This window comes from Triturus cristatus, chromosome 7 (genome assembly GCF_964204655.1).
Source record: "Triturus cristatus chromosome 7, aTriCri1.1, whole genome shotgun sequence".
Taxonomy (NCBI): Eukaryota; Metazoa; Chordata; class Amphibia; order Caudata; family Salamandridae; genus Triturus; species Triturus cristatus.
Genome location: NC_140590.1, coordinates 1161396471 through 1161423105, shown reverse-complemented (window position 1 = coordinate 1161423105; position 26635 = coordinate 1161396471). Strand labels below are relative to the sequence as shown.

General features: G+C 46.7%; 1 protein-coding gene across 2 annotated transcripts in view; it reads left to right on the top strand.

Annotated features, from left to right (window-relative positions):
* TGFB1I1 (transforming growth factor beta 1 induced transcript 1) overlaps positions 1-26301 on the top strand; it is a 152652-nt gene extending 126351 nt beyond the window's left edge. For both annotated transcript variants that reach the window (XM_085618413.1, XM_085618412.1), the window contains exons 6-11: positions 10142-10235; positions 11813-12100; positions 13664-13837; positions 16607-16688; positions 17381-17529; positions 21498-26301. In XM_085618413.1, coding sequence (XP_085474539.1) covers positions 10142-10235; positions 11813-12100; positions 13664-13837; positions 16607-16688; positions 17381-17529; positions 21498-21764 — 1054 coding nt within the window. In that variant the 3' untranslated portion in view covers positions 21765-26301. The remainder of the gene's footprint in view (positions 1-10141; positions 10236-11812; positions 12101-13663; positions 13838-16606; positions 16689-17380; positions 17530-21497) is intronic.
* Positions 26302-26635: the final 334 nt, after the last annotated feature.

Here is a 26635-nt window from a genome sequence, read left to right as displayed (position 1 = left end):
TTAAACCACATGAAGCCAATATGGAAGAGGTCATGAATAAAATCTATTTAGAACAATTCCTGGAGGCCCTTCCGTATTCTACCCAACGCTGGTTAAAGCAACACGCTGGTCTCACCTTGGAACAGGCCATAGAGATGGTGACCTCCTATGCCAGGGCTCAAGGCCGGCCTCCAGTAAAAGAGCCTGAGAGACACATCCGACCATTAGGTCCCGGAAAGCCAGAAAAAAACCCTCACGACCCCTCCCAGAAAGCAGCCGTCCGCGCATAACCCGCCCGGAGAACCCGACCTACTCAGGCCCCCAATGTTATGACTGTGGGGAGTGAGGACACATTGCCCGGTACTGCCGCAAGAAAAGAGAGAAGGAGGAGGAACCGATGGACGTGAGCTATGCTCCCCGCTCTGTCTTCTTCGCCCAAGAAACAGGGCCGATATTCTATGTAAGTGTGACTCTTGAGGGGAGGGTGGTAAGGGCTCTCCTTGATTCTGGGTGCAGACATTCGGTCGTGAAGAGAGAACTGGTACATCCCTCAAGACTTCTACCGGGGAAAACCGTACACATCCGCTGCATTCATGGGGATGTGAAGGAATACCCTTTGGCTAAGTTGGTGTTAGTCACTGAGGGAAATGTACAGGTGGAGGCCGTGGTAGGGGTATTAGAGAATCTCCCTGAGTCCCTAATCATCGGGATAGATACCCCATGTTTTACTCCCTTAATGCACGCTGCCCTGGGTCCTGCAAAACATGATGTCCTACTTACGCCTGAACCCTGGGCAAGAGATAACCACTTCAGGATGGCCCAATTAAACGATGCCACCCTCACCCATGCCTGGCAAAAAGCCAGAGACCCACAGAACCCCTTACATCAGACATTTCCCACTTTCATTGAGAAAAACGGCCTGCTATATCGTCTCTCCAAACAAGACGCCGTTCCCCAACTTGTGGTCCCCTTAGAGTTCCGGGACCAAATCTTGTTTTTTGCCCACGCCCACCTGTTGGCGGGCCACTCAGGGGCAGAAAAAACAGGACAGGCTATTTTACAGCATTTCTTTTGGCCGGGGGTATACGCACAAATCCAAAAGTATTGCCAGGAGTGTCAAATATGCCAACGTCGTAATCCCTATATACCCCCGCCAGTGCCCTTACACCCCTTACCCATTATAGGTACCCCCTTTGACAGACTGGGTATGGACATCATCGGCCCTTTGCCTAAGTCAGCACGCGGACACCAGTATGCTCTGGTGTTGGTCGACTATGCCACCAGATATCCTGAGGCCTTCCCCCTGCGAACCGCCACCTCTGCCGCCATAGCGCAAAGACTTGTAGAGGTCTTTGCCAGGATGGGGTTTCCCCGTGAGATCGTCACCGATCAAGGCACACCCTTTGTATCACGTCTCCTAAAACAAGTTTGTGACCAGCTACAGATCAAACATATCACCACCTCTGTCTACCATCCCCAGACAGACGGACTAGTCGAACGCTATAACGATAGTTTAAAACTTACCTTGAAAAAGCTTCTGTCTGGGGATGGAAAGAACTGGGATCAACTACTCCCCCTAGCGCTCTTTGTTCTCCGTAGTCAGAAACAATCTAGTCTGGGTACCTCCTCTTTCGAACTGCTCTTTGGACGCAAACCACAAACTCTGCTTGAGATCACCAAGGACAGTTGGGAGCGAGAAGGTCTCTACGAGGCCGAAGCCCTCCTTGATTACACACGACAGCTGCAAACTAGACTCCATAAGTTGAGAACTCTGGCCCATACCCAGTTACTAGCAGCACAGACAAAACAGAAAACCTTTTATGACCGGGGTACTAAGTGGAGAGAACTGAGCATAGGTGACTGGACGTTGGTACTTCTACCCACGTCCACCCACAAATTGAAAAAGGAGTGGCAAGGTCCTTTCCAGGTAGTCCGCAAGGTAGGGAAAACCACATACATCCTACAGATGACCCGGAATAGGACACAAATGTACCATATTAATTTGCTAAAAAAATGGTTAGGACCCCCTCCAACCATAGACCATACGGTGTCCACAGTTTGCCCCCTACCGCATACAGTCACCGAGACCCCCATTAATCCTGACCTCCCCGCTATACAGTCAGAAGAGATACGTTCCCTCCAATCAACCTATTCCGACGTATTTTCTGACCAGCCAGGGAAGACCTCCCTAGCAGAACACTGCATACCCACTCCACCCGGAGTAGTGGTTAAGCAAAAACCGTATCGGATACCGGAAGCTCGACGAACCGCGTTCCAGGAAGAAGTCGAGAGGATGTTGGCCTCAGGTGTCATAGTCCCCTCTCACAGCAATTGGTGTTCTCCGGTTGTCCTAGTGCCCAAACCGAATGGCAGCATCCGGTTTTGTATTGATTTTAGGGCAGTGAATCGGGTGTCCAAACAAGATGCTTATCCCCTTCCCCGGGTGGATGAACTCATTGAACGCCTTGGTGAGGCCAGATATATAACCACCATCGACCTCACCAAGGGGTATTGGCAGATACCACTGGCCCCAGCCGACCAAGAAAAAACTGCTTTTTCCACCCCATCAGGTCACTACCACTTTACCGTCCTTCCCTTTGGGTTGCATGGAGCCCCGGCTACCTTTCAAAGGGCCATGGACACCCTCCTGGCCCCTCACCTGCAGTATTCGGGGGCTTATCTTGATGACATCGTGGTGTTCAGTAAGTCCTGGGAAGAACACTTGCTCCATTTAGGGAATATCCTTGGTAGCTTGAGACGTTCAGGGTTGCATGTGAACGCCAAGAAATCAAGGGTGGCTTTTCAGAAAGTCCGCTATCTGGGGTATCTCCTGGGGGAGGGACACATCGCTCCCCAGACTGAGAAAATTACCGCCATCCAGGCCGTTCCCTATCCGAAAACCAAGAGGGACTTAAGAGCATTTTTGGGCCTAGTCGGTTATTACCGCAGATTTATTGCCCACTTCGCTACCTTGGCTGGGCCCCTTACAGACCTCCTCCGTAAGACTCACACATCCCCTAGACTGCAAGCCCCCTCCGATAGGGAATCCCAGGCCTTTCAAGCTCTAAAAGACGCACTGACAACCTCCCCTGCACTCGTGACCCCTGACTTTAACAACACCTTTATCTTGCAAACCGACGCCTCAGGTATCGGGATAGGGGCGGTCTTGTCACAGCCGGACAAGGATGGCCATGAACGGCCCCTTCTTTATCTCAGCCGAAAGTTATTCCCCAGGGAACAAGCGTATTCCACCATAGAGAAGGAGTGTCTAGCGGTTAAGTGGGGGGTTGAGAAGCTTAGATACTACTTAGAGGGTAGGTCCTTCATACTATATACCGACCACGCTCCCCTCACATGGCTGCAAAGGAACCGTGGCCATGTACATTTTATCTTGAGTTTTATATAGTGCTGGCTAGACCTGTAGGTATCAGAGCGCTTTACATAAGGAACAGCGAGTTGCAAGTTACACATTTTACATAGGTTACACAATGAGGATCAGAGTTACAGGCTAACGTTACATTTGTTAAAAGCAATCAAAATCTTAGTAACCAAAGAAAAAGGGCAGAGTTACAGAAAATTCGTCATGGGAGGGGGAGTGGAAGGGAGAAACAGGGAGACGGGGAGAAACTGTGCCCAATGTCTGGCTGGGTAGGTGACGGCCGAGGTAATGAACCAGGGACGATCTCCTCAATAGCTGAACCAAGCAGCTCCACCGGGCGTCAGACAGAAGTCTTCTTGAGTGAGGTTTCCCCTTTTGTATGATCCCTAAATCTCCTCCTCAGAGGGGGTACAGGTAGACTTTCGACTCCATACTGTTCTTCAAAGACCTTCCTCTTCATCAACTTGCTCTTAGTTTTTGCTTCCTCTTTGTCGTCTGAACTTGAATCCAGCCTGAATCTCAACACAAAGTGGAATGCTTATGGACAGGTTCTCCAGGCAAATATTTGTTGAGGATTGACAAGCCTCCTCAATCTGCTCGTCAGTCATTGAGCCATCAGGCGGCACTAGTATTATGGCCCCGTGTCCGGCAGCATAGGAGCAAGGACTACTTGGGAAGAACAACATTTTTTAACATATTTAAATATTTAACATATATCAGTAAAACTGCAAATTTAGTGGCCATTTCGGTGAAAAATGTGCTGCCTGTAAATGGCAATAGGCTACCACACAATGCTTTAGCTACATGAAAAAATTAACCCCCCTCATGTTGATTAAAGTTAGGTGGGTTGCAAAACTTTGTTGTTCTAAAAAGTGGGTTGTGGTTCTAAAACGCTTGGGAACCACTGCACTATAGAACACTGAGTCTCAATTATATGCAATATGTCATGTTGCATCTGCAGTCTAACAAGAGGACTACTTTGTGATGCCCTAGCACCAAAAACGAATGGGTGCACACATGGGAGAAATGAACCAACAATGATATGGTATTGACGTGAGGGACAGCCCATCCACGCAAGGGCAAACCACGAAAGTCTGTGGCTAAAGGGGTGACCAAACGTCCACTCTCTCTATACGCTATTTCCTATTGTATTTTCTTAAAGAATTGATGATATGAGGTCTTCAAGACAACTAAAGCTGTCTGCAGCCAGACATAAGCACCAGAGTATTCTCCGCATACACTTGATGATGAAAGGACTTTGTACAACCTTATTAATATTACCGTCAATACTTCAAATACAGCAGGCCAACTGCTCATAGCCTTTATCCCAGAGATGCATGGAACCCAGCTGTCAAAGTCAAACCTTTCAAGATAGATTATAGCATTTGTCAGATATCGGTAAAAAGTATCCATCATTCTTCTAATGGCAATTGCTATTGAACTGTTAAACAAGTATTGGCAAAGCCAATTGATGTGGAAATGAATGCCAGCTTTATGCCTTTGCCAGTGCTTATTTGTTTAGGCATGGTTTTTGTAAAACTTTTATTTTTGGTAAAGCTACTGTGCCCTCAGCAATCTAAAAAAAATGGCTAGAAGCGAAAATATTTCTTTGTTTTCAAAAGCGCACTTTACTATAGTAATCCCTGGCACTTAAGGGAACTAATTTGTATGTGGATATACTCCTTTTGAAAGGGCAGTATGATGCCATCACTCCCAGTGAAGCTACATTGCTTCAATGGACTGACACACAGCAGCTTGCTGTATGTCATAGTAGGCAGAAGGGAAATGTGACTGACACAATAAAAGACCAATGGAGGAAGATGCTAGCTGAAAGCTCCTATAATGTATAGTATACATATAATTTTAATAAAAATCAATCAAACAGTACTTGTAAAGCACAGCTTATCACGCGTGAGGGGATCCAGGCGCTGGGTAGCTGGGTTTAGTCAAAAAGCTAGGTTTTGAGTCTTTTCCTGACGTCCGTCAGGTGTTGGTTGTTGTGGGTCCATTTGGGTAGGTTGAGGATCAGTCTGGCAGCGGAATTCTGTATCATCTGAAGCCTTCTCCTGAGTTAAGTTGTGGTTCCTGTGTACAATGCTTTTCCGTAGTCCAGATGGCTGGTGATTAGGGATTGCTTGACGGTTTTTCTCGTGCTTGTGGAGAGCCATTTGAAGATTTTTCGGAACATGCGCAGAGTGTGGAAGCTGGCAGAGGTGACTATGTTGATCTGTTGTTTCATGGTTAGTTTGCTGTCTAGAATGATGCCGAAATTGCAGGCATGATTCTTGGGTGTAGGGGTGGTTTAGAGTTTGGCGAGCCACCAGTTGTCGTTCCAGAGGAAGACATGGTTGCCAAAGATCAGCACTTTAGTCTTGTCCGTGTTGAGCTTCACACAGGTGTCCTTCATCCAGGCTGTGACGTTCTTCATGCAGTTATGTAAGTTGGTCTTGGTGGTGACGGGGCCTGCTGAGAGCGAGAGGATGAACTGTGTGTTTTCGGCGTAGGATATGATGTTGATATCGTGGGTTCTGACGATGTCGGCCTGGGGCATCATGTAGGCGCTGAAGAGTGTGTGGCCGAAGGATGAGCCCTGAGGTATGCCACAGAGGGTGCTTGTGGTTTCTGAGGAGAAGGGGGGGATTCTCTGCATGCATCCTGTAAGGAAAGATGTGAGCCTTCTGATCTATTGCAGTCTTTGGATGAGTGTGTGGTGGGAAATGGTGTCGAAGGCTGCAGATAGGTCGAGAAGGATGAGAGGCTGCTGATTCTTCTCTGTCAAGTAAGGTGCAGATGAAGTCTATGGCAGCGATCCGGGAGGTCTCAGGGCTGTGGTTGGCTCAGAAACCGGATTGGGAGGCGTCTAGCAGGCGGTTGCTATCCAGGTGTTCGGTGAGCTGACGGTTGATGGCCTTCTCCAGGGCTTTGATGAGAAACGGAAGCAGCAAGATGGGTGATAGTTCTGGAGTTCGCTGGGGTCCACGGTGGGATTCCTGATAAGAGGTCTGACCACTGCATGTTTGCATGCATCAGGTAAGGTGATTGTGGTGATAGATGCTTTGATGATGGCTGTGAGTTGGTGGCTAATCTTGTTGCTTCCGAGATTGAAGAGCCGGTGGGTTCTCCCGAGTGAATGTAGTTCATGATGACTGTGGTGTCTGGTGTGGTACCCTACTGTGAGAAATGACTGGGTTGGGAAAAAAGGTGGAGGAGTAGCCATCATTTATAAGGAAAAGATTGTGTGCAAAGCATCCCCACTGGAGTTTGTAGCAGTCGAAAGCCTATTTTTTTCAGTTAAACTGTCGTGCTCATTTACTTTTACTGGTCTGCTCTTACATCGTCCACTGGGGTCAGTTGCAGATTGTGGTAATGTCATACCAGAGATGATAGCGACATGCGACCTTCAGTCTGCAAATTTCACGTTGCTGGGGGACTTGAACATTCATGTAGATGACACCTCATGTACACAGGCATTTAACTTTTGCTAAGACCTATCATTACAGCTCACCCAACTGGACCTGTCCCCCACCCATATTAAAGGTTATATATTAGATCCTATCTATTCTAATATGGCTAACATAAAGGTGGAGACTCCCATGCCAGTAATATGGTCGTATCATCTGATGGTGCAGTTCGCCATTCCTTGAAAAAAAGCAACCAGCTCTAAGACAGCTCTGGTAAATCCAACTAGACAATGCTCTATTAGATGTTAAGAGTTGGGAGATGGGAGATGGCTGTTACTTACACCATCCCAAGCCTGGAAGACAAAGTCTCCGCCTCCTTACTTTACCTTCAGGGAGTGGATACATTTGATGTTAGAAAAGTTAATCCCTATGAAAGTAGTTAAGCGTCCACAAGCTAGAGCCCATGCTAAATGGTTCTCTCAAGACTAAGGGACAGTGGCACAGATTGTTAAGGAACGGTTATCTTCATTTGTCACAACATATGCTGAATGTAACGATATTCACCAACTATTCTTATCTTCCTTGGTGCGGTTGGCGCTAGCCTTGATGTGGTCTGCAAGGGTGTTCTTTTTTGCGTCTTTGAGTTGTTGGTGGTATTTGTTGAGTTCTGCTTTCAAGGTGGCTTGGTCTGTATCATCTCTGATGGTGCACCATCTTCTCTCCAGTTGTTTGCATTCACATTTCATTGTGCTGAGTTCTAGTGTGTACCATCTGACTTGTTTGGTGGATCTGTGGGTTTTGGCTGGTTTGATGGGGGAAACCTGGTCAGCTGCATTTGTGATCCAAGTGTTGAAGTTCTTGACTGTGTGGTTCAGGTTGGTTGTGGCATCGGGCTGGGTGGCGTTGAGGACATTCATCCATTCCATTGGGTGCATGTCAATTTTCTCCAGCTGCGGAAAGAGGCACTGGGAGGATTGGGGTGGTGCGAGGTGATGCTGTGATGGTGAAGTGGATGATGGAGTGGTCTGTCCAGGTGCGTTCAGTGGTGCGGCTGTATTTGACTCTGTTGCTGGACGTGAAGATAGGGTCCAGGGTATGTCCTGCTCTGTGTGTAGGGTATGTGACCAACTGGGTGAGGCCAATGTTGTCCATTCGTTCCAAGAAGTTGGTAGAGTCCATGTCTGTGAGGTCATCCAGGTGGAAGTTGAGGCCTCCAAGGAAGATGTAGAGCTTTGATTCGATAGCAAGTGGTGCAATGAAGTCTGTGATCGAGTCACAGAGGCAGATGCCTGGCCCTGGGGTTCTGTAGGCCAGGGTGCCTTTGTTGGTTGTTTTGTCATCAGTGTGGAATTGGAAATTCAGGTGTTCCATGGTCGGTGTGTTGTCGTCTTCAGTGGTGGTGCAGCGAATTGATTCTTTGTGAATGATGGTGATGCCACCTCCATGCTTGTTGGTGTGGACCCTGTGTGTCATCTTGTATCTGTTAGTCATTGTGGTGGCGATGTCAGAGGCAGAGGAAGGGTTGAGCCAGGTCTCTATGATGAAGGTTATATCTGGGGCGAGGGTGGAGATGGTGTCCCAGACTTCGATGGCTTGTTTGCAGAGCGATCTGGCGTTGATCAGGCAGCATCGGCGTGGTTCCGGGGTGGTCTCAGTCAGAAGAGTAGGAGTGGCACGGGTTTCTGTGAGGGCGGGTGGTCCTACATTGCAGGTGAAGAGACAGAAAATCAAAAGGTGATGGCTAACATCAGACCTAAAAAAATGGAGGGCAGAAACGGTTAGACTACTATAAAGTGATACTTGGAAGAAACTGGAAAGTGGCAATGTGGCACACTGTACACAACCTTGAAAGGTACTGTTAGTTGTTTATAGATGTTCACCCTTATGTATACATGAGTGTAATATCTGTCTAACCCCAAGTTGTTGTTTATCACCTCTTTTGTGTTTTAGTTCTTTCTAAGTGTTTGAACCTATAGAACACACTTGCTGCAAAGGAAGGCATTGCTGACCTGCAGTACTAGTTTGTAGATTGGTTTGTGTTATAGATTCACATGTAACCTACCCAACCTCTCTGTGAAGTGAAGCTGAATTTGAATAATGAGCTGCTCACAGTGTAATATTTCACCAAAATAATCTAAAAATGAAAATGTAATCCAAAAATATTTGGAGTTTTCCACTGACGTCTTAGAGTCTGGTCATGCATGCCACTTCTCTTTCCACCAACATACTGTTTTAAAGCCTTCTGGATTAAACACGATTGCAGGTTGTCTAGAAATATGAACCTATAACCAATAACATGCTGGTAACATTAGAACAGGTAAGAACATTCTTACAGATATTGTTGCTTGAGGGCTGCAGAGAGTATTGGCCGAGTTATTTCCCACTTACAGGTAAATCACTGGCCATTAAAACAGTATTTATGGCAGGTGGAAAGTGGTTTGACATCTCACACATGCAAAATAAGGAGGTTTCCCACAAGCAACATTTATTTCTACCACCCATGTTATTGTTGTTAGTCCCTTCGGTTTTCTTCTCTGTCTCGTTCTACAGCATATCAGGCACCTCTGATCTCCTTGGCTGAAAGACAAATTTGAAAGCTTGGCCACACAGTGAGGGGTTTATTAGCCTACACGCAATGGGTCTAATTCCACCCATCTCCAAGAAGAGAAAAATAAGGCTAAGCCAAGTAGAACTTTCTGGCTCTAACCACTAGATAGCAGAATATGCACAGCATGTGAATCTAGAAGGGCTTCAAGGCTGAAAAACAATTGTTACAGGTGAGTAACTTGTTTCTACTATGTGATTGCTTGGATATTAGTGGAACGGGTATGCCCAAATGTGGGTCGCTTGCTCACTGTGCCACTGGACTCAAGCTAGCCTGGCTGATGAGGGGTGATGCCCTGAAACCGGTCCTAGAATGCTTGTTTCCAGTCTAGGGAGGACCAGGCCTAGCAGTTTGGGCTGGACTGTTCCCATGAGGCTCAGGGTCAAGACTGATTTGCATATTGTTGGGTCCAAACTGGGGTGTCATAGTGAGCAAAGAACAATGGCTTAAACCCAGATCTCTTGACTGAGGGTGAGTGGTTGAAAGGTTTCAGCACTCCCTCTATCGTCTGGTTGTGTTTGCTATTGCTTGGATACGATCTGCATGTTGTTGATGCAATGATTTTGTGTCTACCCTACACTTACAAAGTCAGGAAAGAGACAACACAGACTATCCATTTCACAACCTTTCCTTGGATCATAAGGTAATGTTTGGCACAATGCAAAAATAGTCATTAGCACATTAGCTGTTGTAATGGCAGACCAATAATTAAAGCTGTTCAATATTTACGGCTCATTAATTTGAGGGAGGTTCTCATTATTTCACCTGTGGCTTCAGGTCTACAGGATCAATGACTCCATCAGCAACTTCGGCCACACTGGAGCTGGACAGACTCATGGCATCGCTCTCTGGTTTCAGGGTGCAGAGTAACGTAAGTTGACTGAGAGTGTTGTAAAGTGTGATGTACCCATAGAGGTGATAGACAGTAGCACAGATTGTTAAGAAACAGTTTGCTGCTTCTGAAACATCTCCATTTGTCATAACATACACTGAAAGTAAAGATATTCACCAACTTTCCTTATGTCCAGACATTCTCAGGATGACCCAAGACTTCACTTATAGACTCATCTTTCCATCATTCATCAGCTGAAAGAATCCAGTCATTCACTATCTTACCCAATGTGCAGGCTTTCACTAACCCACCAGAGGTCCAGACATTCACCAGCTCACCATCATATATTCATTCATCAGATACAGAGCCCATGCATTCCCTAACTGACTCAGTACCCAGGCATGCAGTAGCTGGCATCAATATTCAGACTTCCACTAACTAGCAGTTTATCCAGACATTCACCAACAGATCAAATGTCCAAGTATTTGCCAACTGACTAACAGGCATGCCTGCACCAGATTTATGATTTCACAACTTCAACCAACATCCAGGCATTTAGCATCCAAACCAGCATTACAATATACACTGATGTTACAATATACACTGACGGACACAACGAGCAGCGTACTCCCAATGACCCTCTGTACGTGCAGTCATCAAGCCAACACAACATCCAGCTGCCACTGTCCGAAGCAGCATGGAGGCATTTTTCAAAATAACCCAATGCCCTGGCGTTTACCATTTAACCCAACCTAGCGATACCTACCTACTGACTCGACATTCAGATATTTACATTGTAACTGAATGTTTCAAGTAGGCCTTCAACTGGGAAACGGTCACAAATGGATACAGTTATCAAGAAGAGTGAAACGTAAGGGGCTGACATCACATACTGGCCAGATGATAACTGCACTTCACTCATGATAGAGGGGGATCGTCCCATCCATTAACTAATTTCCCTGCCCCCACAGCCACCTGTGGCAAGCACAATTCAAAACAACTACTCAGCTTCCTAAACCATGCTCCGACGGGTAGAAATCTTCTTCCTGAAATAGCTATCTTTTGCCCTACGTGAAACAACCGACCCAACATCCACGTGAAACAACCGACCCAACATCCAGTCATTCACCAACTCACCTCCACACGTGCATTGCCTTGTAATTCAACTTTCAGCCATGAGCTATGCGCTATTTGACTCAGTTTTAATGCATTCACTTAGTGATTCAATATGAGGCATTCACAATTTGTCCTACGTCCCACATATTTACCAACTGAGACAATATCTAGACATTTGGATATTAGCCCATTGCCCAAGCATTCAGTATCTGATCTAACAACAATGCATTGTGACCTAAAGGAAAAGCATTTGCAGCTGGCTCAGTGTCCAGAACAGCGTAAAGTAACCCCGTGTCCAGGCATTCAGCAGCTTATCCAGTGTCCTGACATGCATCACCTCGTCCAAAGACCAATCAATCATTGTGCCCAAATCCAGGCATTCACCAACCAAGACATTGGGCACCCAGCAAATGAGATTTGCTTCCCCCAATGCACAGTGATTAGCAAATGTATCAAGTGCCAATGTAACTAATACTGATTCTTTATTTCTCTCAATGCAGATTCCTCCAAGCAATCCTCCTCAGACTCAGGTCAAAGTAGCCCCTCCCCAAGCCCCAGCGACCGTGGCTCCTTCGCAGACACAGCCTCAGACTCAGGTGAAGGCCGCCCCTCCTCAGACTCAGGGGAAAGTGGCCTCGCCGCAGACGGTTGTTCACAGCAGCGCTCCGCCGCAGAGTGAGAACTTGGACAGCATGATGGTGATGTTGCAGTCGGACCTCAGCCGGCAAGGCATCTCCACAGTGGCCAAGGGCTTATGTGCTTCCTGCCAGAAGCCCATTGCTGGACAGGTGAATACAATGCTTAATTTGTCAAATAAAATAAAAACATAAGCACAAGGGCCTTTTACTTAGAAGTCCGCCTAGCGCCACACACACCCACACCTTTGCACCATAGAGGAGGACAAGACGTGCCAATTGCGAAGTGAGGTATTCCCTCGTCAGGTGACAGCTTGGTATATCCAGAAGATATTGGTGTCAAGGGCAACAGTGGTCAGGAAGGAATCCCAAGGTATGAGCTCTGTTTAGTGTGTCAGTCTGTTTTGCTCTAGATGGGTTGTTGTTCATCTGGCTTTCTAGGCAGTGTTCACAGTGTTGCTCTACTGATGGAGGCAGTGTACTTGCTGTTGCTTTGGTGATTAAGGTAGCATACTTGCTGTGGCCGTCCCCAAGGACACAATGTACTTGCTGTTGCCCTGCTCATCGACTTAGTGTATCTGCTTTTGCCCTACCCAAGTGTATAGTGTTCTTGCTCCCGCTCTGCTGATGGAGGTAGTATGCTTACTGTTGCATTGGTGACAGAGGCAGTGTACTTACTAATGATTTGGTGACAAAGGCTGTGCACTTCTTGTTACTTTGGTGGCAGAGGCAGTGTGCTTGCTGTTGCTTTAGTGACAGAGGTAGTGTACTTACTGTTGCTTTGGTAGTGTTGCTCAAATATGAATTTACCTTGAAATAACAAAGACAAGAGGCGATTGGCAAAACAGGAACAGCTGGTTTAATCAAACACTACTGCTGGGAGTGCAGCATACCGAAACAGGTCTGATGTCTGACTCAAAGTACAATCGTTTTGAATGTCTTTTTATGCATTTTTTTTAAGCATCATAAATCAATTCATAGATACTGTTTTGAGAATGGAATGTGGGCCTTGTCATGCAGCTATAAATAATTCCCGCCTGATGACAAATGCAGGTGTGTCTCGTGAACACAATGCCGGCCAGTGGATAACATGTCCAGATGTACAGCATGGGGAGCACATTATCAATGCGTGTGCAGTGTGGCTGAGTGTTCCTAACTATGTGTGGCATCTAATTTTATGGTGTTTTGGCAACTGGTGCCCTTCCGGCCATGTGCGTTTAATTGGGGTCCAATCTCCCAGGACCATTGAAGTGCAGCTGCCTATCTGTTGGACTAATCTGGGTTTTTCCTGTTTGCGCGTTTGTCCTGCAGGTTACATGCCACCCCACCAGTGATATGTCAATCAGTAGCCTCAAGCCTAGGGTGCAGGGCCTTCCTGACCATGTATTTCTGACTGTCGGTTGATGGAGTGGTCATATTAAGTGATTTCGACAACAGTGAAATACATGTATCATTGCGTACATCAACATCAATATTAACAGTAGTGCCGACAGTGTCTTTGCTGCTGCCCTGCTGATAGATGTAGTTATCTTACTGTTACTTTGGTGACAGAGGCAGTGTACTTCTTGTTGCTTTGGTGGTAGAGACAGTGTACTTACTGTTGCTTTGGTGACAGAGGTAGTGTACTTCTTGTTGCTTTGGTGTCAGAGACAGTGTACATACTGTTTTTGCTGTGATCTGCACCTGAATCTGACTGTATTCTTTTTTTTACATTAGGTGGTAACAGCCCTTGGACAAACCTGGCACCCTGAACATTTTGTCTGCAGCCACTGCCAGAAAGAGATGGGTGGCAGCAACTTCTTCGAGAAGGATGGGCTGCCGTACTGTGAGCGAGACTACTTCACCCTCTTCTCCCCACGCTGCGGGCTGTGCAATGAACCTATCATAGACGTATGTACATCTCTGCTATAGTGCTCTATAGTGATTTATACTTTGACATGAATTAGCTGTGATAGAGGTTACCTTTTCCCTCCTCTCAACATCACAGAGGCTTCTGTCTTCCCACTGGTAACTGCTTTAAACATGTTAGAATAGCACTGGACATTGAACTGTTGAAAAGCTATGTTCCTTTTTAAGGATTATATTTTCTTCCAGTTGCTCCACACTAAGGGGGTCACCGCAGGAATGGGGCAGGTTATCACAACTACAATGCCGCACAGATAGATTTTGCTACTTGGGGTTGCAGGTCTCCCTGGAGAGGTTTATGTGCTGGGATAACAATGTTGCCCACCGCTGACCAGGAAAGATCGGAACCCCAAGCAATGAGCCTCCCTCCCCTTGTGCATTCCAGGCAGAATCGCCCTATCGATTGGCAATATATCTTCCGGAACTATCCAAACGAGATTTCCCTACCGGTCCTTAGGAGACTACAGTTCTCAAGTAGATCGTACATCTGGGTGGGACGACAACTACAGATCTCCTACAACAAATGCACACAACATCCATTTGACAGGGGCATGAGCGCCACAGATTTGCTGCTTTATTACTGGCCTGCCCACCTCTTGATAATCAATGACTGACTCTTTGGTGAAAGTGATGAGGCTAACACGCGGGGCAAAACGCAATGCGTTGCACATCAGATGGTATAGAACTCTCACGCAGGAAATGCGCTATGGGTTGGGGACTAGGTGAAGACCTTGAGTAGGGCGTGTGACATTAGAAAGTTAGACATCATAGGGCTATCCAAGCTGGGGGATGTATGGTCAGGGCCTCACAAGTGGTTCTTTGAGGGTCTCAAGGAGGAGTATGAGCTGCATAATTCTCAGTTTTATAGATTCCCACAGTCCGATCCTCTCCCTGAATTCAGCCCACTTAAGGCCACGTTGATACAAGAATCCATTAGAGTCCACAATACCTTGGGCCTGTATCGATCCTTGGTGGTCAACACCCCTGACTCGATGACTAGCCTCAGAGGGGGGTGGCAGCAGAATGTGGCTGCCCTAGAGGATGACAAGTGGAGGAAAGCACTGATGGCACCCCGAGCCCTGGCGATTTGGGCACATTTTCACTTCATTCCCTTACATTATCTCTATAGAGACTATCAAACCTCGGAGCGGATGTGAAGATGGGTGGTTGGTCGGGTCTGGCGTGCCCTTGATGTCCTGGGGGTGTGGGTGCCTTTATCAATATGACATGGAAATACCTTAGGGGTGCACAATACTGAGAGCAGATTACCCGGGAACTGAGGGACATAATGGGCAGACTGGTGCAGCTCAACCTGGAACTGGCCTCTGGTCCAGGAGGAGGGAGATCCTTGAGGCGAGTGGCTGCTGGTGGGGATTAGGTGAATGGTCGCTAAGCATGACATAGTCAGCAGGTTGATTTCCAGGGAGACCCGACCATCCGTGAATGGTTGAAAGGTATGAACCATTGTGGCCTTGTGGAGAGGGTGGTGTGCCGGGCTAGAGGTTGTCCCAAACAAACATTGTAAGATCTGGGGGGCCTGGCAGGTATACCAGCAGGAGGAAGCAGACTGAAGTGGCTATCAGGCCATCAGGAGTGGGGGAGGATTGCTAGTGGCAAGTGCATGAGAATGTTGTGGCAGGTCTGCACTTGACTTCCCTCACCAGCTAACTGACAGCATCACAAGCGCCAACAGCGGGCACTGTACTCACACAAAGGACTCTGCTTGATCACTGACCCCATCTCACAAGGGAGTTGTGTTACATAGGTGATCGGGGTAATGTCTTCCAACTTGCTAATAAAAGCAATAAAAATGTTATTAAAATCTTTTTATTTTCTTTTTAGTCCCACCTACAGACAGCTTTTAGAAGACCTATTGTGGACAATTCTACAATACCAATACTTACAGTGGGCTTTTGGTCAGCTCATTGCATACCACTGGTTGGCTTTTTTGCCAGTCTCATTTGATTGCTTCTTAGTCAACGGCTTTCGTTCTTCTTGTGTTTGTCCCTTCCCTGGAGCATATCTTCTTTACCATCATTTTGATTGGGTGACTTGTATGTTTTCCCTGCTCACATTTATCGAGCTATTCTTTACTTTTTCTGTCAGCACTCTATGGGAGTGCATGTATTTTCTTGCTATTTGCCTTATGTGCTCTTCCTATTCGCTAAAGCCCACCACCTTGCTCTCTGTGCTGCTCCCTCCTTCCCCAAAGCTTATCCATTGCTTACCACACCCCTCCTTGTGCAGCTTTTACTTGTATTTTAGGTCGAAGTCTACTAGATAGGGCATGATGCACTGTCTGTTCCAAGACATATTGTTAACTTTCAGTGGACTTATAGCCCACCCATTGCTTCCCATTGGTTGGCTTTAGTGCCACTCTTAATGGTTTGCTCCTTCGTCAATAGATTGTGTTCCTTCCTCTACGCCCCCTGGAGCAAGGACACGTACTTGGATCCTCTCACTGCTCACTTTTTAAGCTCTCCTTTTTTCTTTTAGTTTAAGCGCTCCACAAAGGGGCAGGTGTTTTCTAGTTGTCAACAAAATGTTTACATGGCATCTTCTGGTGGCTTGCCAAATCGTGACAACTTCTCCTCGGATTTGCGTTATGCCCCTTTCCATGTTCTCAGCACTGCCTTATGAAAGAGGCCTTTGTGCATTGATCATGGGAAGCTGCCTTGCATAACTGATGTCTCCACTTCATACGTTTCTTCATTTGATACGCTTTTTGATTAATTATTTGTATGTTTCTTTTAGAAAATGGTGACAGCTCTGGACAAGAACTGGCATCCAGAGCACTTCTGCTGCGTTAAATGTGGAAGACCCTTTGGGGAAGACGGTATGATCTGGGGACAGACTCTTAACTTTCTCTGCCCTTTTATGAGTAAATGAATAAATGAGTGCTTGAGTGTAAGTTTTGTACAGGAGTGAATGAAGATGTGCTCATTTGAAGTGGTGAAGCTAGTAAAGGGGCATGGGGTCATGTGATGGGGTTGCAGAATTAGCAAGTGTAGGAAAGTGGATCATTTTTTGGGGTGGACAAGTGTCCACCTCAAAGGATAACACCATCAGCTGCTCAGGTGTTTAAAAAAGGGGTCACTTTGCAACACAAGATTATCTGCTCCTGAGGTCAATGGTCAGTGAAGAAGAATTCTTGGGGGTGGAGCTAAAAGGTAAAACGTCAAATTGCTCCTTACCAGGGTGCAATGAGTGACAGGTGAAAGGTGAGATAGTTCTCTGTAGGCAACATTGATTCTTTCTACAGGGGCATTTCAGAGTGTATCAATCAATATGGAAGAGGTGTTCTCCTGTGGTTGAAGGGTAAAGGGAGAGGCTTGGATTCTTCTTTGTGGAAGAGTTATGTTATGTCGAAGGTCAGACTGTGCCTGGCAGGATGTGGAAAGTGAAAGCTCCAACTTACCTCTTCACAGTAGGATAGGTGAAAAGCCAGACCACCCTCCATTAGCTTGAGGAAGGTTGTCTGTCTCCTGCTGGTTGCTGATGTACCCTATGTTTCTTGCTGCCATGCAGGGTTTCATGAGAAGGATGGGAAGCAGTACTGCCGCCAGGACTTCCACGAGCTGTTCGCCACCCGCTGCCATGGCTGTGCCCAGGCCATCTTAGAAAACTACATCTCTGCCCTCAACGCCCTCTGGCATCCTGAGTGCTTCGTCTGCAGAGTAAGTGGCACCTAATGTATAGCGGGCTATATAGTGGGTATACCTATCCTGGCGATCAGATCCTGTGGAATCCTCCATACATATGGCCTAATATACAGGGGTATGAGCCATGCCCTGCACCCTTGAGCACATAGAAACCCTGACATTTATAGAATGATGCGCAATTGTGCTGCAAGATGGGAAAGATGGCATGCACAGACTTCAGAAAGTTACCCTCAATACATTTCTCTGATTTTTGAATGGCCCGCACCTCAAAATTCAAGAATAACCCAGTCACTTATTTTTTCAAATGTAATTTCTGTCTCTTTTTTTCCAACATTGACAGCTGAAATTGAATACGTATTTTTCTCCCCATTGAAATTCTCTGACAGATTTAACGTGGAAAAAATACATTTTACTTTGTAACAGTATGTGTGCATCAGAACCTGGGAGTGTAACACAGTCCTCTATCCCAAAGTCCTTCCAATGAGAATGTGATTGACAGTTATCTCTCAGCTATTTAATTAGCCGAGAGTGTTAAACGAGGAGGTATCCATGAATTCCTAGAATGTGCTACCGCACCCATACTCAGCGACCCCTAAGCTCCTTCCCTGGGTGAGAGTGTAACACGAGGAGGTGTCCATGAGTTCCTAGGCTGTGCAACCATGCCCATGCCCATTTACCCATGACCTCCTTCTTTGGGTGAAAATGTAATACGAGGAGGTGTCCATGAGATCCTACACTGTGCTACCACACCTGTACTCAGCGACCCGTAAGCTCCTTCCCTGGGTGAGACTGTAACACGAGGAGGTGTCCATGAGTTCCTAGACCGTGCTAACATACCCATACCCATTTACCCGTGAGCTCCTTCCTTGAGTGAAAGGGTAACACAAGGAGATGTCCGTCAGTTCCTACACTGTGCTACCACACCGTACTCAGCGACCCGTAAGCTCCTTCCCTGGTTGAGAGTGTAACGCGAGGAGGTGTGAATGAGTTCCTAGACTGTGCTACTATACCCGTACCCATTTACCCGTGAGTTCCTTCCTTGGGTAAAATGGTAACACGAAGAGATGTCCGTGCCTTCCTACACTGTGCTACCACACCCATACTCAGTGACCCGTAAGCTCCTTCCCTGGGTGAGAGTGTAACACGAGGAGGTGTCCATGAGTTCCTAGACTGTGCAACCATGCCCATGTACCCATGAGCTCCTTCCTTGGGTGAAAATGTAACACGAGGAGTTGTCCATTAGTTCCTACATTGTGCTACCACACCTGTACTCAGCGACCCGAAAGCTCCTTCCCTGGGTGAGAGTGTGACACGAGGAGGTGTCCATGAATTCCTAGACCGTGCTAACATACCCATACCCATATACCCGTGAACTCCTTCCTTGGTTGAAAGTGTAACACAAGGAGATGTCTGTCAGTTCCTACACTGTGCTACTACATCCGTACTCAGCGACCCGTAAGTTCCTTCCCTGGGTGAGAGTGTAACGCAAGGAGGTGTGCATGAGTTCCTAGACTGTGCTACCATACCCTCACCCATTTACCCGTGAACTCCTTCCTTGGGTGAAAGTGTAGCACGAGGAGATGTCCGTGCGTTCCTACACTGTGCTACCACACCCATACCCAGCAACCCGTAAGCTCCTTCCCTGGGTGAGAGTGTAACTCGAGGAGGTGTCCATGAGTTCCTAGACTGTGCTACCACACCTATACTCAGTGACCGTTAAGCTCCTTTCCTGGGCGAGAGTGTAAAACGAGGAGGTGTCCATGAGTTCCTACACTGTGCTACCACACCCATACTCAGCGACCCGTAAGCTCCTTCCCTGAGTGAGAGTGTAACACGAGGAGGGGTCCATGAGTTACTAAACTGTGCTACCACACCCATTCTCAGCGACCCGTAAGCTCCTTCCCTAGGCGAGAGTGTAACACGAGGAGGGGGTCCATGAGTTCCTACGCTGTGCTACCATACCCGTACCCATTTACCCGCAAACTCCTTTCTTGGGTGAAAGTGTAACACGAGGAGGTATCCATGATTTCCTACACTGTGCTAGCATACCTTCACCCAGTGGCCCAGGTTCTCCTTCCTTGGGTGAGAGTGTAACACGAGGAGGTGTCCATGAGTTCCTAGACTGTGCTACCACACCTGCACTCAGTGACTCAGGTGCTCCTTTCCTGAGTGAGAGTGTAACAAGAGGAGGTGACCATGAGTTCCTACATTGTGCTACCACACCCGTACTCAGTGACTCAGGAGCTCCTTTCCAGGGGGAGAGTGTAACACAAGGATGTGTCCATGAGTTCCTACACTGTGCTACCATACCCGTACCCAGTGACCCATGGGCTCCTTCCTTGGGTGAGACTGTAACATGAAGAGGTGTCCATGAGTTCCTTCACTGTGCTAGCATACCTGCACTCAGTGACCCATGAGCTCCTTCCTTGTGTGAGAGTGTACCAATATAAACTATTGTAAAGTTCCTTCACTGGTAAGATTGTGCACACTTCTTTCACCATCAAGAGTTTAACACACTGAACTGTACATGAGTTCTATCACCAACAAGAGTAAAGGGCACTTTTATTTTTTTTTTAATATCTTTATTGCATTTTATCTTTTCTGGTACATTAGTCCACAGGCAGCTGTACACATCAATATGTCAACTATATCACTTGTTCCTGAACACTTTGCATATAAATCAAAACATTTCCGTAATTTTACTTCATTGTCAGCCATGCCTGGGGCGTGGGGGTTACATTTACGTATACAAGTCCCTTCGGGCTCCTACAGCCCGCACATTCTGTGAGTAAAGGGCACATTTATATCTGTGCTCTTTTAACTGTGTGAGAGTATAACAAACTTTGCTATCCCCGACTACTTTCAGTGGGTGATAGTGTAACAGACTGAGCTATCCATCAGGCTTTTACTACCAAAAGTATAAAACTGCTATCCTTGAGCTCCTTTCCTAGGTGAGAATGTGACACACTGGGCTACCTGAGTGCCTTCACTGGTAAAAATGTAGCAGAATGAGCTATTCTTGAATGTTTCACTATCAAGAGTTAAGAACAATGAGCTATACCTGTGGTTTTTAAATAACAAGAGTGCCAAAACATAGGCCTAGCTGAGATCTTTTACTAGGTAAGAATGGAACTCACTGAGGGATATAAAGTGATTTTGTGAGTGAAAGTATAACACTGAGTTCTTTCACTGGGTGAGGTTATAACTAATATAGTTGTACCTAAGTTGATTCCCTGAGTGAGAGCGTGAAATCATCAACTATCCCTGAGCACCTTTACCAATAAAAAAGTAACATTTTGAGCGGCCGCCCGCTCCTTATCTGGTGAGAGTGTAACACGTTTAGCCATCCCATAATCGCCTTTACTTGGATAGATTGTAACAAACTCAGATATTCTTTCCCTGGCAAATTGTAAAACAGGGAGTTGTCACTCAACTCCATTGACTTGTGAGATTGTAACACACTGAGTAGTTCCTAAACACCTTTGCTGGAGGAGAATATGCGTTGCCAAGCTGTCTGTGAGATCCTTCACCGGTAAAAGTGAAATACTAAGAGGTATCTCTGACCTTTATCACTGTGTGAGAGTGTAACACATTGAGCTATTCTCGAGCTTCTGCCCTACTAGGTGAGAGTGTAACACACTCAGCACTCCCTGAGCTGTTACACTGCATGAGGAACATGTCAATCTATCCAGATGCTCTTTCAGTAGGTGAGAGTTTCTATCACACTGAGATGCTGAACTCCATCACTGTGGTAATGCCCAGTGCACTTTAGCCATCTATGGATTATGAATTATTGCATGTTCCACTGGGGTAGACATATAGCCATTGACATTAATGGTCCTGGGGATTTAGACTGACCCACTACAATCTGTTCATCTACTTCTCTCTGATCAGTTCACCCGTTATATTGCTGCCTGAGTGTTAAACTTCTCAACATTAGACAGCCACAACATCACCCACTGACCTATGTCTCTCTTTTCCAGGAATGTTACACGCCTTTTGTCAACGGAAGCTTCTTTGAGCATGAGGGTCAACCGTACTGCGAGATTCATTACCACAAGAACCGGGGATCCCTCTGTTCTGGCTGCGAGAAGCCGATCACTGGCCGCTGCATAACCGCCATGGGCAAGAAATTCCACCCTGAGCACTTTGTGTGTGCCTTCTGCCTGAAGCAGCTCAACAAAGGGACATTCAAGGAGCAGACCGAGAAGCCGTACTGCCACCCCTGCTTCATTAAGCTTTTCGGCTAAACCATAGTCACCAGCGCCAAAGAGCTCTCGCCATGTGTTTTATTCGCATATTCATGTACATCACAAGCACCAGAGACCTGCTGACACCCTTGCTTCATTACACGTATCGGCAAAGTTATAAACACCAGCTCCATCAACAACCGCTTCCAGGTCTGTGTCCTCAAACCTATCAGCTTTTCATTGTGCCCCAGATGCCTTCTCACTGCCATGGCTCCTGGAAGACATTAGCTAATTGATTAGCACCCACCTTAAAGTGCCCTTCATCCACCACGCTTTTGAAACTCACGGGCTAGACCATTATCAGCAGCTTTAAAGTGTCCTTCTGCCAGTGTGGCTTCTTAAACAACTGAGCTGAATCATTGCCACCAGCCTTAAAGAGTTCTTCTGCCTACCTGCCTGCTTAAACTCATGGACTAAGCCTTGAAAAGAAGTCTTAAAGGGGCCTAACACCAACTCACCGTTTTAAGTGTTTGGGCTTCTCCGTCTAAACCAACCCCAAATGATGTCGCTGTTTGGTTTTGGGAACTCATGGGTGAAACCTTCATCACCAGCTCAAAAGTTCCCAACCTCCACCCAGCTTCTTGATCCACAGTCGCAGATCTACTCGCAGCTCTAAGATGTTGACCCTTTCGCTGTACCACAATCTCAACGAGCAATAAGTCAGAAAGTTGTGCTTGCTTTATTGAATTCCTTGGGGAGGTCACCTTCACATGGGTGTCCTAGGGCCTCTCTAGGTTCATTCAAAATCTAACTGGCATCCCCACCAAATGAAATCCTTAGTTCAGACATCAATATTTTCTACCTATAGTTAAATCAACATTTTTACCAAATTCTCCTGCAGTGCAATCAATAGCATAAAAAAGAGTCTAACTGCAAATTGGTTGTAGCTGTTACCAAAGGCTCGTTGAGATATAAATCATCAGATCCTTCCCAAATATTCTGCAACAAAACCAACATCGCAAGGAGCCTACAGCAAACGTGTTCACGTTGCCTCAAAAGAGCCTTCAGAAGCAGCATGGTATTACCATCACCAAATAATTCTAACATGAAGGCATTAGCATTCTCACAATAGGCTCCAACTGCACGACCTTAAACAGAGTCCTTAATAGTCATAAAGCATCACCATCAGCATTGCCACCAAAGAGTTCTATCCCATTTGAGCCAAAGAGAAGTATATAAAAGATATTGACATTGATACCAGAGAATCCTGCAGCTAAATTGTAATCTTCCTCACAAAATGCTCCCTCAATCCTATGTCAGAATGTCACAATTGTCCTCCAGCAGCCCTACAGATAAAATATCAGTAAACGTCCAAGGATATCTTCAGGATTTTGGGGGCCGCAGGTCAAAAATAATTTGTGGCCCCCTGCTCAGAAATTAACAACTATGAACTTTTTTATCAGTCAGTCAGTCAGTTTTTATCAGTTTCAGCTCATTTATACCCCTGGTGACTTTAGTTGTATAACTGACAACTCTCTTTCTTGGGGGTGTATGACATTGCAACACATTTCTTGGTAAAGGCTGTTTCCCCTTCCTTGGCCAGCCTACACCTGGGCCTAACCCTGGAGCTTGCAGTCTCTCTCTGGCTGGCCAGCACCAGAGAAACATAAATATTAGCAACCTATACATTCCAGCTGCTCGCGTTGCAGTGAGCTGGTGTCTCACCTTTTGGGCCTATGTGTATGGAGGGTGCTTTTTAGGTCTCGCCTGACCCAGCGCATGCGCTGGTCTGGCGAGACTTATTGAGAGGGCTCCAAAAAGTGCTACCAGGCCAGCCTAGAGCTACAGTGCATGTGCGCGGGCGCGCGCGCCGCGTTTTACCGCAATTACTTTCACTTTCGCGGCCGCAAGGCCGCTCTGATGTTGATCACGATCGCAATCGCGATCACTTTCACTTTCGCGGCCGCACGGCCGCTTGGCATAGCCAATAGGTCTCGCTTTTGGGACCTTATAAGTATTTAGTTATGCAACTGTTGCATGGCTAAACACTTATAAGGTCCCAAAGGCGAGACCTATTGGCTATGCCAATGCTTGTTTTGGTTTACTGCACTCCCCTTTTTTTTGTTAACTGCACTCAAGTCCTAGCTCTGTGAGGAACAGGCACTTAGAGTCGGGTGTAACTAGGCTTTGATCGCACATCCCTAGTAGCAGCTCCATGCGGATGGTGCAATAACGGAGAGAGAATATAATGCCGCTCTGTCCTGCACATTAACACGCGGCTTACCCGCCAGAAAAGCAGAGAGACTAGTGGTCCGACCAAGCCTTCGACCCACAATCTACACTGTATCTGGTCTGTCCAACCCATATGGGTTGCCTTCGTGCTGATGGGTGCCTTTGTTTACTGCACTGCCTGTGCTGCGAGCGACAGGCATTCGCAGTCAGTTATCACACTGCCTGGCCGCAGCTCTACAACCATGTTGCAGTCACAGCGGGACCACACCAAACCAATCTTTACTGCATGGGGCACATTCTGAATAAAGGTAAAGGTTTGTGCAGCAGGGCTGGGCTACTCACCTAGAGAGGTTAGAGTGCTCGCTGAATCAAACCAGAATCAAATAGGTGCATTCTGCCCCTCTCTAAGGGCCTCATTTACAATATTTTGATGCCCGACAGCCCAGCAAGACTTCATGTTGTGCATCAAATTAATGAAAGGGCAGGAATGCGCCGTAAACGTAAATCTAGGAACGTGTCAGCTTCCTTGGATGTTGCATGGAAACACGCACAGCAACACCCATGGAATGCCCCTTCACGCCCAGCAATGCGTGAAAGGGGGCCATATTTACAAGGACATAAAAAGTCACGCAGGCTGACTTTAGGTGGCCTTGTAAACATGGGCAAACCCATTGGGCTGCCGGTGCGCCGAAAAAAGTGAATCACCGACGGCGCAATGGTCTTGTAAATGAGGCCCTATCTCTCAGGTAGGACCTGGACTGCCAGGCAGCCTGGCCTGGCTCTAAAAAATTGAGTAAACAAGTTTGCTATTTTATAACAATATGTGACTGTGTAGAAAGGTAATGAGGGGGCACTTAAAAGGTGGAGGACCTGGCCCCTGGTGCAGACCCACTGTGCGCATGCCTTAAAACGTCTCTAAAAGTCAACAAAGAGAATCAATAACATCACTGCCACAATTTAACATGTCCTACCACGAAACAGTCACTATTGACTGTTGTGTCCTTCAGTAAACCCATAAACAGTCACTGGAGTCTAATAAAGAAACCATCAACCTCATCATCAGAAGGTCTAGCAGGCAGCCATTTATATATTCACCAAAGTGCCTCTCATCTAAATCATAACCACTCTCCACAAAGTCTTACAGTGAAATCATAAATAGAATTGTCCAATAAAGCTGCATGTAAACCACCTATAGGACCGCCAAATACACGTACAAGTAACTGATCAATCAAAATGGTCCCCTCCCTATAGTGCCAAAGAACAGTCATCAATATCTAAACCAAAGTGTCATTTAAACCCTGAATTCTGTGTCAAACCATTAACATTTTCACCTACTTTGGCGGCATCTGAGTCATCACGTCATCGTCACGTGCTTCGACAACCGGATGATTGACATTCGCCAAAAGGAACGCCATTCCATGTGGCTAGGATCAGACTGTGGTGTGGAGAGTCCTACTGCAACCTTTACCTGATGAACTATGTCACTGCACCCGCGTGCCATCATCAAGGACTTTTATTGGCTGTATTTCACAGCTTTGGCCTGAGAAGGCGTGCGCTTGTCAGCGTTGCTGAGCAGGAAGCTCCGGCGGGGCCTTAAGGCTGGCCTGTTGCTAGTGTTCATCCATTGTGAGCAGTGTGACGTCACTCGGCGTGGGGCCCTCTCCTGGCTCTGGTGTTCTGGTTAATGTGCTGTGTTCAGCAGTGTCGAGCCTGGACTGCTGTGCTGCTTTTGGCAGGGTGGTCTTCATAGGATGTTACCTTGTATGGTGCAGTGCTGTAAGATAACATGCTAGGGGGCCTGCTGTACATGGACATGGACATTCTCTGTACTCTTCCGCCATCTAGTGTTGGTTCCAGAAGACTGCAATGGTTTTTTTTCCCTAGGGTTTTATTTCGACTTTAGGCATATTCTGACTGACTTGTGGCCATGTCACCCTGCGCAGGACACAGACTCTGCCTTGGATTATTCTTTAACATTTTCCTTCCCTTTGTGAATCCTGTCGTTCTCAGGATTGACGTTCTCTTCAATTTAACGTGACCTGTAAATTTTTCTCATCGTTCTCAGGTTCAGTGCATTCACAGTTTACAAACAGTGGGTAAAAAAAGACTCGAGGAGGGATCCCCATTTTCTCGGTGTGATAGACGGCATGAGTAATCCTATGAGGATGGGCAGATAAAGACCTGGGTTTGGTGCAGGAAACCAGGGTTCGAGCCTCGAGGTCGCGTCCACATCCTGTGATTCTGGGCAAATCACTTAATCTCCCGTGCCTGAATATGTAATGTAAATACGGTGCTCACGTACAGCGCTCCAATACCTTCGGGTCGAGTTCGCGCTATATAAATATGCAAAAAAAATAAAAATAAATAACAGCTCAGTCGGGTTAGGCGGAAGTGACGTCAGGGATCAATAAGAGGACAGAGAGAGAGGGGGGTAGCCTTTGGAGGAGGATAGAGGCCTGTAATATTTAGCAGTGTGAGACTGTGTGCGAAGTGACTGTGTGAGAAATGCGAAATTCTCTAAAAGGCTAGAGGGCCCTCGGGGGCCACAAAGAGGTTTGTTAAAGGGGAAGCAATCTAGAGTGCAGGAAGAGATTTGTTGAGGGAGATTTGTCAAGGCTTGGCATCATCTTGTGGGCTGGTAGAATGCAAAAGCAGGGATGGGTCATGCGGTGAGAGCCTGTTTTTTGGAGGAAATGTTA